This window comes from Rosa chinensis, chromosome 5, assembly GCF_002994745.2.
Source record: "Rosa chinensis cultivar Old Blush chromosome 5, RchiOBHm-V2, whole genome shotgun sequence".
Lineage (NCBI taxonomy): Eukaryota > Viridiplantae > Streptophyta > Magnoliopsida > Rosales > Rosaceae > Rosa > Rosa chinensis.
The window spans coordinates 71,021,150-71,035,326 of record NC_037092.1 but is presented as its reverse complement, the minus strand read 5'-3'; the positions used below and the strand labels follow the sequence as shown (position 1 = coordinate 71,035,326).

At 41.0% G+C, this 14,177-nt stretch overlaps 2 protein-coding genes across 4 annotated transcripts; both read left to right on the top strand.

Moving 5' to 3' along the window:
* Window positions 1-397: 397 nt before the first annotated feature.
* On the top strand, window positions 398-1,849 carry LOC112202773. Its single transcript, XM_024343779.2, has 4 exons — window positions 398-558; window positions 668-787; window positions 925-1,080; window positions 1,202-1,849. Exons 2-4 carry the CDS (start codon window positions 707-709, stop codon window positions 1,778-1,780), a joined length of 816 nt encoding a protein of 271 aa, XP_024199547.1. The 5' UTR covers window positions 398-558; window positions 668-706; the 3' UTR covers window positions 1,781-1,849.
* A 937-nt stretch (window positions 1,850-2,786) lies between these two features.
* LOC112202769 (probable serine/threonine-protein kinase kinX) lies at window positions 2,787-5,245 on the top strand. Of its 3 annotated transcripts, none has more exons than XM_024343775.2 (6): window positions 2,787-2,967; window positions 3,067-3,179; window positions 3,297-3,473; window positions 3,579-3,827; window positions 3,933-4,109; window positions 4,214-5,245. In XM_024343775.2, the coding sequence occupies exons 2-6, from the start codon at window positions 3,102-3,104 to the stop codon at window positions 5,042-5,044; spliced, it is 1,512 nt and encodes a 503-aa protein (XP_024199543.1). In that variant the 5' UTR covers window positions 2,787-2,967; window positions 3,067-3,101; the 3' UTR covers window positions 5,045-5,245. The 3 variants fall into 3 exon arrangements, with proteins under 3 accessions (XP_024199543.1, XP_040363085.1, XP_040363086.1); XM_040507151.1 differs by having other exon boundaries at window positions 3,294-3,473; XM_040507152.1 differs by lacking the exon at window positions 2,787-2,967 and having other exon boundaries at window positions 3,294-3,473; window positions 3,584-3,827.
* Window positions 5,246-14,177: the final 8,932 nt, after the last annotated feature.

The following is a 14,177-nucleotide window of genomic DNA, read 5'->3' as shown; positions in this document are numbered from 1 at the left end:
TCTGTCATCAAATAAGAAGTTTTCCCAATCAAAAAAAAAAAAAAAGTTTGAAATTTAGACGTAAAACGTTATGATACAACGTGGGACATATCGCTAGAAGTGTTATAGTCAACACAAAACATCAATACATTATGATACATTAGCCAAAATTTACAATTTGATTATGTGATTTGAACCATCTTATTATGAGAACTATTTTTACATAAATAAGTCTGAATCACTAATTCTTGTATGCTTTTTCATAATCATTTACAAAAATAAATATTATTTTTATTACATCGGCAACTGCATTTACAAAGGAGAGAGACGTATGCCACCAGACTAAGTATTGAGTAAAAAAATAAAAAATAAAAATATTTTTGAAACATAAGATAAATAGAAAAAGGAAATGATTAAAGCCGAAATGGCCAAACGTTGAAGGTGCCAAAACGGAGCAGCACAAAACAGCGGGAAGCAAAGCCTGTACTAGAAAAAGGAAACCCACCGCATGCAACAAGAGCAACGCTTTGTTAAAGCAGCTCTCCTGCTTTCTCCTATCTTTAGGGACAAAAGCTCTATGTATGCTTCCTAGCTTCTTTCCATTCTCCCCTTTTTAATTTAGTTGGTTCAGATTTGTACATTTACGTATAACCTTGTGATTTTTCAATTCTCGCTTTTGTGGTTTTAGATTGTTTGGGGTTTCTGCATCATCTGTGATTGTGAAGAAATGGGACGTACCAAGGAAATTGCTCGCAGATCAACCGTTGATGGTGCTCCCCTTAAGCGGCACCATAGTACTGCTCCTCCGGTGAGTGTTTTCTTTGTTCTGGAATTTCCAAGCTGGGTTGTGTTTTTGTTGCACGCCAGGTGTTTGTCAAAATTCCTCATAGAACGATTCTTAGAGTGTCTTCTTTTATGTACTAATTTTTTGAACTCCTAAAAAAGCGTGGTAGGAAAGCAGTAAAGAGGCCTCTGCTGGATAATCCAAGCACCAGCTCTGAGATTTCCCAAGATGAAGAAGCAACTGCTCTGGTTCTGCCCAACCTTGGCAAATTCTCTAACACAGACCTCACAGCTGGGCTTTCCCTACTTTATGCTTCTGTAAGTAACTGAGTGCCTGTGTGTGATTTCACTTTACATTTTATTTTCTATTGGTATTTTGGTTTGAGTTGAGTTTTGAATTGGGTATGCACTTGCGTCTGTGTTGAATTGTTGCGTGCAGATTGGGTCCTGCTCGACTGCTCTGGTGGACCGGTATGATGCCACTGTCAGAGAAGTTTTATCGAAAGAGTACAATCAAGCTTTGGAGGAGCGAGATTCGGCCTTGAACAAGCTGGACAATATGGGAGCAGAGCTGATGGAGGTTCAAAACAGCTTGTCCAAGGCCCAGGCTGAGTTCGAGTCAGGCAAGAAGGCTTGGGACGCTGAGAAGAAGGCATTGACTAAGATACTTGATAAGGAGTTCAATATCTTTGGAACAGAGCTCAACAAGGTCCTTGAAAACTTCTCCAATAGCCGAGCTGAGCTGGAGCAGACTTCCAAGGAACAGGACATCTTGGAATTAGGGAAGAAGGTTTTGGAGGCCGAGAGGATGGAAATGGCGGAGAAGATGGAAATGGTGGAGAAGATAGAAATGGCGAACAAGGAAAAGGAAAATGCCTATTGCAAAGGGTACCTGGATGGATGGTTCAAGAAGCCTCATGCATATGTCCTCGCATGGCATGAGGCCAAATTGGCCGATGAGGTTACTGATCATTGTGTCTTGCAAATGATGAGAAAATTGCCAAAATCACTAGTGTAGAGGCTACATGTCATACTCCTATATATCGAAGAGTTGGTCAGCGCTATCTTATTAGCATTTTAGTGTCAATTTTGCAGGTTGTATTGTGTGGACAACGGTTCATAGAGTTTTCTTTTTTCTAACCCATTCTGCCTAATAGAGTAGGATGAATCCTGTCATTTACACACTGTTCAGCCTCTTGCTTGTTTATACAGAGACCCAAGAGGGCTTTTATTCTCACAATGAAACTATGACTCATAGCTCAAGCTTATATGAAATGACCTTATATGCCTTGTTATTGTTTTTCAGTACCAAGTTTTATTTTGTGTTGGTAAATAACCTCAAAATTGATTTAAATGTTTAGGAATACAATATTAATGACGAAGGTATCCAAATTGAGAGTAGACTTGGCGGTAGATCACACAAATTAGGGTCCTACACTGGAGAAAGTTATTGAATGGTTTCTGGTGGGTAAAACATGCATAATACTGATAATAGTCCCTCAAAATAAAAAAAATAGTAGGTGGAGTTGGAGATAGAGAGCATATGAGTATTATTATTATTGTTATTATTTTTTACATACAATAACGGGTATTAGTCCAGATTCATTGTATTAATCTACTTTTAATCTCTGTCTTAAATTACTTATTTAACTTGTACATCGATCTAGTATTATAAAAGCTTCCGTGAGAAATGAATTAATGTTATCACATTATTTTCATATACTTTCTAATAAAAATAAACCTAACAAGGACATAACTGGATGCAAGACTAAATCAAATAAAGCACCGAATGTAACCTAGACAGTGAAAGATACAGTGAAAGATATAACTAGTGTATGACCGACCATGTTCACACAAAAACTTATGTTGAATAGAGATAAATTATCCGTCAATATAACTAATAATACGATCGACCATGTATATTTCTCTTCATGTAAACACATAAATGTCGAACATAAAAGCTAATAATAATCCACCAAGATAACTGAATAACCAAATACTAGGAGCCCATATCAACAGCCCAACTGAGCCCATAGAAGCTAATATTTCTTCTTTTTTCTTGCATTGAAAGACATTTGGAGAGGAACTGAAAAGTTACTGAAACGGGTTGGAGTGGGAAAGCAAACTTGTTCTACAGAGGAAAAGCCAGAGTCAGTCAAATTACACAAGACGGTTGCCAAATCCCTCCCAAGTTATTTATTTCGGGTAAGGAAGGCGGCTAATTTCTTTCCCTTTCTTCTTAATTACTGGGTTCTGATTCATACATTGATTTCTAATGGTTTGATTCTTGCTTTGTGGTTTCAGATTGTTTCTGCACCATTTGTCATTGCGAAGAAGAAATGGGTCGTACCAGGGAAGTTGCTCGTCTAACAACCGGTGAAATGTATCCCCCTAGGAAGCGCCTCTGTACTACTCTGGTGAGTTCTTGATCTTCTCTTCTGGGCATTTCCAAACTGGGTTGTGTTTTTCTTGCACGCCTGGTGCTTGTTAAAAGTCCACACTGAAGTGTTCCATTTCATTTGAAATCCTAGAAGAGTGGTACGATACCGCCGAAGAGGTCTCCCACTGTGGTGGATATTCCAAGCAGCAGTTGTGAGTCTGACAAGTCCCAAGAGGAAGAGGAAGAGAAAGACTCCGAACCTGAGATGGCCCAAGATGAAGAGACAAGGTCCGAGTCTGAGATGCCCCAAGATGATGAAGAAATTGCTGTGGTAGATGCAAAATATGTATCACTCGATTCATATTTTTATTTAGTTTGTGTTGTGTAGTTTTAATTTGGGTATGCACTTGCACTTGTGTTAAATCATTGCATGCAGTATAGCCCCGATTCCACTGATGAAGAGGAGTCTGAGAAGTCCCAAGATGAAGAGGCTAGCTCTGATTCTGAGATGCTGCCTCATGAGGAAGAGGAAGACTCCGAACCTGCGAAGTTCCAAGATGAAGAGACAGGGTCCGAGTCTGAGATGCCCCAAGATGAAGAGACAAGGTCCGAGTCTGGGATGCCCCAAGATGAAGAGACAAGGTCCGAGTCTGAGATGCCCCAAGATGAAGAAGAAATTGCTGTGGTAGATGCAAAATGTGTATCACTCGATTCATATTTTTATTTAGTTTGTGTTGTGTAGTTTTAATTTGGGTATGCACTTGCACTTGTGTTAAATCATTGCATGCAGTATAGCCCTGATTCCACTGATGAAGAGGAGTCTGAGAAGTCCCAAGATGAAGAGGCTAGCTCTGAGTCTGAGATGCTGCCTCAAGAGGAAGAGGAAGACTCCGAACCTGCGAAGTTCCAAGATGAAGAGACAAGGTCCGAGTCTGAGATGCCCCAAGATGAAGAGGCAACTGCTCTGGTAGATGCAAAATATGTATCACTAGGTTCATATTTTATTTAGTATGTGTAGTGTAGTTTTAATTTGGGTTTGTACTTTTCCTTGTCTTAAATCATTGCGTGCAGAATGGCACCGATAACCCTGCTCTGGTGGGCCGGAATGAGGCCAATGGTAGGGAAGTCTCGAGGGAGGAGTACGATCAAGCTTTGAAGGCGAGAGATATGGCCTTGAACGAGCTGAATAACTTGAGAGCAGAGCTAAAGGAGGTCCACAATGACAGGTCTAGGGATCTGGCTGAGTTCGAGTTAGGCAAGAAGGTGTTGGAGGCTGAGAAGAAAGCATTGACTGAGAGACTCGATAAGGAGTTTAGTAACTTTGCAGCAGAGCTAAAGGATGTTCTGGAAAGCTTGTCCAAGAGCAAGGCTGAGTTGGAACAGACTTCCCGGGAACGGGATGGCTACCGAAACAGCTTGGAATTAGTGAAGAAGGAGTGGGAGGATGAAAAGAAAGCTCTGACTGAGAGACTTAATAAGGACTTCAATAACTTTGGAGAAGAGCTAAAGGAGGTCCTGAAAAACTTGTCTGAGAGCGAAGCTGAGTTGGAGAAGACTTCCCAGGAACGGGATACCTACCGAAGCAGCTTGGAATTAGGGAACAAGGTCTGGGACGCTGAGAGGATTGAAATGGCAGAGAGGATAGCAACAGTGAACAAGGAAAAGGAAAATGCCTTGGAATTGAGGAAAAAGGTAGCTGAGGCTGAGAGGATAGAAATGGCGGAGAGCACAGCAATGGCGAACAAGGAAAAAGAAAAGGCTTATTGCAAAGGATACCTAGATGGGTGGCTCAAGAAGCCTCATGCTTATGTCCACGCATGGCATGATGCCAGATTGGCCAATGAGGTTACTGATCTTCCTGTGTTGCAGATGATGAACAACCTGCCAAAATCACATGTCTAGATCTATATATCAGTTAGTTAGTGTGAAAGTTATTGGCATTTTAGTGCCAATTTTTGCAGCCTCTATTTTGTGGAGGTGGGTTCATGGAGTTTTCTTAAACCCATCATGCCTAATAGAGTAGGATACATCCTGTCATGGAGTCTTTTGTATACATGGAAGCTGGAAATGAAGTATCTGAATTGATCTTAATTACCTTCTTCATGAGATTTCTTATACTGCAGATTGTTATTCACATCCCACTGTCACTAAAATAAATCTCCCAAAAGGCCACTAGTAAAACAACAAGGTGTATATATGATTATTTTATCACATTAACCACCCAAATGCTTTAACTGCATGAATGTGCAGTAATGAGCAGCATTGTTTTTATTCCATCTATATGTGCTTTCTCAATTTCTGATGATCTGGTCTAGCCATTGGATTAGTGAAGGTTTTATCTATCGGCAAACACTAAACGCCCCTCTCTCTTATTCAGATCAATCTCATTGTTCTTCTTGTCGGTACTGCAGTTGCTTGGGAGGAGAAGGTTGAGAAGGTATCCTTTTTGCAACTGTTTTATGGTCTCACTTGTATTTTCTATCATAGATAAGTCATTCTAAACCATCCCCGGTGTGGATGGGGAGATCCTACTATTTCACAAAATCATCTAGTCACCATTGGATCTACTGAGGTTTGTCGCCAGCATTCTGAAAAGATTCCCTCGGCATCAATGTCCATGGAGGTTCATAGACACTTAATTGGTTGTCTCAATGTCTAGGTTATGTTTATTTTTTGCAGAAAGTAGTTTGTTTGAAATGTGAAGGAGTCTCATTTATCTTTGTTTTAACAAGGGATGTCGGATTCAAAAGAGAGTCCTTGTCGTTTTGAGTGATATTTTGAACTGCATTCAGATGTTTATCCATCAAGTTTATTGTTTGAGTTGCGAATTTGGATGTCTATGTTAGATTTCTACTGATAATAGACATCTTTATTTACAACTGGTGTATGCTAACAAACATAAAGCAAGAACTATTGTGAGTGCAAGTGTAGTCACAAGCCTTGGAAAAAACCATTGGCTTAAATAGAGTGAAGATAAGTGAAACCCCATTCCAGTATTGTCTGCTTTGACAGTATTGAACTTTTTATTGAAATGAGAGACTGACCTCTACTACATTTGATATATATTGCAGTTTTTTTGCAACTGAGATAATATAAGTTTTGCTAACTGAAGAGTTTAAGGTAGTTGTAGCTATATCTGATATGCTGTATGTTAGCATTTCTTTTCCTGTTCTTTCCATTTCCATATGCTATTGTCTTTGTTAGACCATCTTCTGTCAAAGGTTTAAATTAGCCTGGATTGTACTTGGATTTGAATTTATAAGCAATATTCCAGTTTACTCTGTTTGTTCTACTTTTTGAGGTGTGATCATTTTACCATTGTTTCTTTCTTTAATCTTTTGATGACAGGGCGGTTTTGGCGGTGTTTTTCTGCTTTAGACTATATTCTATCTTCACTAGCTTGATATATGTTTAGTTGGCTAATCAATATGATGCTTTTATACTTTTCTTTTTATTCCATTGTATTAAGAAAGCCATCTTCATTCCGGCATATTTGATGAAATTAATAAGCAAAGGAGTTATACGTGATGTTTTTCTTATGATTGCAGGATATGCTAAGCAGACACATAAGGCACACTATGATAAGAATGAATATACAAGTGACTAAGGCCATGCAGTTCCATATAGAAGCAAGCAAACCTTATGGCTTACGTGTTAGTGTGAGTCATCGTTCCCTATTAGGAATAGACTACAAGGGAATATATTATTGTAATTACTTACCTTGTATATGTTGTGTAGTACAGGAGTACACAATAGTTGTAGTACGTTGTAGTACAATTGTAACCCTTTTATATACACCACAGAATGGGTGTAATAATACACAAGAAAATTCATTCTCTTCATACTGTCTTATTTGACTTGGTATCAGAGCAAAGATCCGAAAGGACGTTGTCTCCTTATTTCTTGTTCTAGACCGATCTTCGTCTCTTCCGAGACCGATCTTCGTCAATTATTCAGCAACCAAGACCGGCAGCCTTCAATTCAGACCGCCGGCTCTTTCAATCCAGTCCGGCTTCTTCAGAATCGACGTGTACCGTCAACCTGCGCCGTTCAACCCAGACTGGTCGGTTTCCAGATCGCCCACGATCCTCGCTCAACCACAGCAGCGTCGATCAGCCGCATCGTTCGATCCACATCAGCCGGTCCACAGCAGCGTCGCTCAGCCGCGTCGTTCGCTCAACCACAGCAGCGTCGTTCGGTCCACATCAGCGTCGCTCACTTAGGGAGGTTCCAGATCGATCGATTCCAGCCCAGATCGCCCAAACTCGGGACGATTCCAGATCGATCTCAGTTGCTGAATTCCGTAACTCAGTGAGTTAACCCACCCCAACTCGGTCAACTTGGTGAGTCGCCTCAACTCGGTCAACTCGGTGAGTCAACCCGCCTTAACTCGGTCAACACAGTCAACCGAACTCAGTCAATTCATTCAGATTAGTCAACTAGGTTCCAAAAAAAAAAAAAAAAAACTGTTACTATTTGGAGACATCTATTAGTCTTATTTCCGCTGCGTACTTTGGGATTTGTATATTTTTCTATTATTATTGCAATGGGTGGTGATGACAGTGAAGGTCAGGGTTCTAAAGCCAATGAGGTTCAGAAAGTTGAGGTCTCTGTTAAGAGCTCAGAAGGTGGTTCTTTTGGAGGTACCAAACTCACTGGTACCAATTTCCGAACATGGAAGAAGATTATGTCCGTTTATCTTCGTGGGATACACAAGATGGGACATGTGACAGGAACAATCAAGGTTCCTCGTGAAGATGACATAGAGGCCTATGCTAAGTGGGAAGATGATGATGGGTTAGTAATGTCTATTTTATTTAGAGCCATGACTGATGATGTGCTACAGATGGTAGAGGAATGTGAAACTGCTGAGGCAATATGGAAGACGTTGGGAGATCTCTATACAAATGAGTCTGATTTTATACAGGTTCATGAACTGATGTGCAAAGCTGCAGGAATGCAACAGAATGGGCAACCAGTGTCAGTATTTTTTACCAAGCTGAAGAATGTATGGGCTGAAATTGATCAGAAGCGTCCTTGCAAGATCAAGAATCAGGAAGATCTTGTGTGGTACCAGAAGGAGAAGGAGCTAGAAAGGGTTCATGTCTTCCTAAGAGGGCTTGATGAGAAGCATAGCAGTGCCAAGGGAGAATTGCTCAGAATGACAGACCCTCCTAGTTTGAACACAGCTTTTACATACATCCGCAAGGATGAGTCTCAGTAGGAAAGTGTCAAACATGCACAGGTTGAAGTGTCTAGCCTAGCCATTCAGGCCAAGTCACCTGCACCTTTCCTTCAGCAACAGAGTTCAGCCCCACCTCATCAGCAAGGTTTCCCGCAAGGCTTCACCAACCGTCCTCGTCCTCAATGCTCTTATTGCAACGATCTTGGGCATGTTCGGGAGACTTGTTGGAAGTTGAACCCACACCTTAAACCTAAAAAACAAGGTTATCGCCTTAAGGGGAAAGCAGCTGCAGTTCACTTGGTCCAAGAACCGGATTTCTATGGAGTGGCTGGCCAAGATCATCATACAGCAAGTGGAGCTACCCCTACAGCCTCTATAGCTGGTCGAGGTAAAATTGGTATGGCTTTACAGATTTCTAACTTTGTTGGTTCTGATACATGGATTATTGATTCTGGTGCCTCCGATCATATGACTTATGACAAATCATATTTTACTGAATTGTCTTCCCCATCAGTGTCCTATGTCACCAATGCCAATGGTGAGGCTTTTCCTGTGTTAGGGTCAGGGTCAGTGCGTATTACTCCCACTTTAGAACTTCATAATGTGTTATATGTGCCTGACTTATCTCATCACTTGATCTCTGTCCCACAATTGAACACTGAGTCTAAATGCTCTGTAACCTTTTATCCTATGTATGTGATTTTTCAGGATCTTCTCACCAGGGAGATAGTTGGTCGGGGGTATCTGAGGGGCAGGTTGTTCCATCTAGATCAGACATACGCAGGAGAGAAACCAGGAGCACAGTCCCGAGCCGCTTTGACTTCGACTTCTGATAAGCTAAGTGAGATTTGGTTGTGGCATCGCCGCTTAGGGCATCCATCTTTTAGTCTTATGAAGAAAACCATGCCTACTCTGTTTATTGGTGTGGATGAGTCAGTTTTACATTGTGAAACATGTGTGTTGGCCAAGAGTCATCGTGCTACTTATTCTCCTAGTCTTTCTAATAAAAGTGTTCTTCCTTTTGAGTTGATTCATTCTGATGTTTGGGGACCTTCTCGAGAGCCTACTGTATCGGGTATGCGATATTTTGTGTTGTTTATTGATGATTGTACAAGATTGTCATGGGTTGCTCTTCTTAAAACCAAAGATGAAGTCTTTTCCGCTTTTCAGACCTTTCGTAATCTTGTTCAGACACAATATCATAGCACCATTAAAGTCCTTCGTTCTGACAATGGGGGGAGTATGTTAATCATGTGTTCCAAGAGTTTTTTCAAATCCATGGGATTGTTCACCAAACCACGTGCCCACAAACACCAGAACAGAATGGAGTGTCCGAACGGAAAAACCGTCATTTACTTGATATGGCTCGTGCCCTTCTTTTTAGTGCTCATATGCCTAAGTATCTTTGGGGCGATGCTATACATGCTTCCTCTCATCTTATCAATCGTCTTCCATCCAGTGTCCTTCAGGGCAAAATTCCATTTGAGGTTCTCGCCTCTCATGTCTCCTTACCATCATTTCACAATCTTCCAGCTCGTGTTTTTGGTTGTGTTGCCTTTGTTCATGTACCCAAAAATCAGAGGTCTAAGTTGGATGCCCGGGCCCTTAAATGTGTGTTTGTTGGCTACGGCGGTCATCAGAAGGGGTACAAGTGCTATTATCCACCCACCAGAAAGTATTATGTCACTATGGATGTTACTTTCTTTGAAGACATGAGTTATTTCTCCTCTTCAGATACAGCTCTTCAGGGGGAGAATTCATATTTTGAAGAGCTATATCATGGAGAGGGGGAGGAATCAGAGGGAGAGGGGGAGGAATCAGAGGGAGAAGGAGAAGCCACACAACCAGGAGGTATTGCGGATCCAGTTGAAACTATTAGCTCGCCGCCTCCAGCAGCAGTAGCACCAGTTCCCATCACTCAAAATGAGGTTGAAGACACAAATGCCCCTCCTGCCATCGCTTCTACCCCTGACTCACAGCTTCCTGGTACTGAAGATCACCCATTTGAGGTATGTCCATCCACTGATACTAGTAGTAGTGAGTCTAATGTTGAGCAATATGTGTTACCACCTAGGACCACTCGAGGTCAATCAGCCAAAAGATATGAACCTACTCTTACTGCCAAATCAACATATCCAGTAGCCAACTATATGTCCACTAGGAGGTTGTCTAAGTCATATGAATCATTTGTGAATCAAATATCTGCTGTATCAGTACCTAACAAAGTGAAGGATGCGTTGGGGGATCCAAAGTGGAGGAAGGCTATGGATGAAGAGATGGAGGCGTTGCAGAAGAACAGTACTTGGCAACTTGTCCCTCCACCACAAGGCAAGAAGGCTGTCGTTGGGTTTTTACCGTGAAGCATAATGCAGATGGATCAGTGAATCGATACAAAGCACGTCTTGTAGCAAAGGGATTTACTCAGACGTATGGTATAGACTATGATGAAACTTTTGCTCCTGTTGCCAAGATGAATACTATTCGGGTTCTGCTCTCGTTTGCTGCTAGTTTAAATTGGCCACTCCGACAGTTTGATGTCAAAAATGCATTTCTTCATAGAGTTAGCCGAGGAAGTATATATGAGCCTCCCACCAGGGTATGTAGTTGCTTCTCCTGGTGAGTTTGTATGCAAATTGAGAAAATCTTTGTATGGTCTCAAACAGTCACCTCGTGCTTGGTTTGGAAGATTTTCACAGTTCATGCGGAAGGTTGGTTACAGGCAGAGCAACTCAGACCATACCTTGTTTCTCAAGCATCAACAGGGGAAGGTAACAGCTCTAATTATCTATGTGGATGATATGGTAATCACTGGTAATGACACTGTTGAGATGGATAGACTGCAGAGACAGCTAGCTTCTGAGTTTGAGATGAAGGATTTGGGTGAGCTTAAGTACTTCTTAGGAATTGAGGTAGCCAGGGGGAGAGAAGGAATCTATCTGTGCCAGAGGAAGTATGTTCTTGACTTGCTGACAGAGACAGGTTTATTAGATTGTAGACCTATTGACACTCCTATTGAGCAGAACCATGGTTTAGCTGAGTATCCAGATCAGGTACCTACTGATCGAGCTCGCTATCAGAGGTTAGTTGGGCGCTTGATTTATTTGGCTCATACCAGACCAGACGTTGCGTATGCAGTGAGCGTGGTGAGTCAGTTCATGCATAATCCGAGTGAGAGTCACATGGATGCTGTTATGCGAATTCTGAAGTACTTGAAGTCAGCTCCAGGTAGGGGAGTACTATTTTCTAAACACAACAACATTCTTGAGGTTTGTGGCTTCACAGATGCAGATTGGGCTGGAAATATCACAGACAGGAGGTCGACATCAGGTTACTTTACCTTTGTGGGAGGTAATTTGGTTACATGGAAGAGTAAGAAACAGAAAGTTGTGGCACGTTCTAGTGCTGAGGCCGAGTATAGAGGTATGGCTCACGGAGTATGTGAATTGTTGTGGCTGAGAAATCTGTTACGTGATCTGGGTTTCATACTCAAAAATTCCATGCAGTTGTATTGTGACAACAAGGCAGCTATTGACATATCACAGAATCCAGTACAGCATGATCGTACTAAGCATGTGGAGGTTGATCGTCACTTTATAAAGGAGAAGGTAGATGCCAAAATCATTAGCTTTCCTTTTGTTCCAACTGAAGAGCAACTTGCAGATGTACTTACCAAAGGAGTTTCCAGGAAGGCGTTTTATGACTCACTAAGCAAGTTGGGCATGGTTGATGTATATGCGCCAACTTGAGGGGGAGTGTTAGTGTGAGTCATCGTTCCCTATTAGGAATAGACTACAAGGGAATATATTATTGTAATTACTTACCTTGTATATGTTGTGTAGTACAGGAGTACACAATAGTTGTAGTACGTTGTAGTACAATTGTAACCCTTTTATATACACCACAGAATGGGTGTAATAATACACAAGAAAATTCATTCTCTTCATACTGTCTTATTTGACTTTACGCTGTTAATTTTTGATTGCTTTTTAACAAAGTTCCCATGCTACCGTCCTGGAAGAACAAGGCTACATGGCAGTATCAATACCGGCCTGAGATACCTATTAAAGGGAGCTACTCAAAAAGCTTCCTAGAAAGATATTATAGCTTTCATCCCTAGCTAACAAGGCTCAATCTCCAGCTCCAGTGCCTGGTTTGTACCCATCAAGTTTCTTACCTCATTTGACATTGAATTCCCTGCGAAGTCTCTGCCATTTCCAATATATCACTAGAAACTCAATTCAACTCAATACTATTTGATCATATCAATATAAGCCGTTATTTGACTAACCGATTCAACTGATTAAACAAACAAACCTGTGCTTCTTCGTCCAACCGTAACACCTCTTCTTGTGCTTTCTTCTCCTTGGAGAAGGCCCTATCAAGCTTAAAGGACAATGCACAGTATGATTCAAAGTAGGAACAAAATATATTCATTTGGGAACATCAATATTAATTTTAGGGTTTTAGATTACCAGTTGCTGGAATTGTTGTTGCACACGCTGCTGAAGCACTTTCTTTTCAGCTTCCAGTAGAAAGAGATTTGATTTCACATGATTCTCTAAGAACCATATTTCGCGGCAGTCGCTCGAAGTTTGTTGTATTTTTTGTGCTTCTAACAACATCAAAAATGAAGTAAACTAATTACCTTAACAATTTGAAAGTCATTTTATTCATTTGATTAACATGGAAGCAGGAAATAAAGAATCTGAGTGTTGCTAGCTGAATTACCTTGTTGATAATATGTAGTACTGTTGATGTTCACGCTGTAACTTATTGTAAGCAGCCAGGGCCTCACGTTGTTCGCCCTCCATCTGCATGGGAGTCTTCGTTTTCTCATCTGATCCCCTGTTCCTTTTTCCCATCTCCATATTATGTGAACTAGCTAGGTTGATCGAAGAGGACTGATAAAAGCCACTGAGGATTTCTAGGTTGGATTGTTAAAACCTAAAAGAAATAGGAAGACTTCTCTGAGAAGCCTCCCAGAGAAGTCTTCTGATGTATTAAAGAGAGCTTCTCTCGGAAGCTTGCTCTTGTTTGTCTTGGGAAAACAAATTAACTAGACAAGTGTGGTAAGATTTTTCATTGGTACACCGTTTTTTACATATTACACCACCCCAAGTTTCTTCTCTTTAAAATCATCACCTAATTTCATTAAATTATTACTTATTTTTACACCACTTCTATCCCTTTTTGACATTTTACATTTAAAATTATTAAATTAGTCTAAAAAATAGGACCTGTGTGATCTCCAAGCCAGGTAAAATCTCTAGTGATCTCTCTCTCCTACTTTATCTCTATGTGACAAAGGGCGAAAGCACACCCAAAAATAAATAATAATAATAAAAAAAAAGCTTAATTGGGTATTAGGGAACACATGCAATCAATTATCTTATTTTTGAATCAAGCCCACGGGGCGAATATTTCATCACAAGCCGAAATATGCCATTACATACACTTCCGCTGCCATTTATAGACAGACAAGAAGATGGTGGTAGTATCCACAGTAGTACATAGAAATATACCTACTCATTATACAATCAGATACGTAGAGGAAGCGAAGATCCTCTTTTGGTACTACGCCGGAGGCGCTAGAGATCTAAGTTCCTAATATAAAGGAATTATTGTAATTAGACAAAAACTAAAAACATAGGGTTGAGCCAAGGGCCTAGTCCAAATTAAAAGCCCAGTAGCTCAAAGAGCAGAAGCCCAAAAAACACAAGGCCCAGCAGGATTGTTGGAGCAAGTCCCAACCATGTCTCGTCGGCCCGAACCCAACATACGACTCACCACCTCCTAAAACACCTGGCCTACTTCGCTGCACAACTTTCCAGAATCCATACCGCTGCCCCC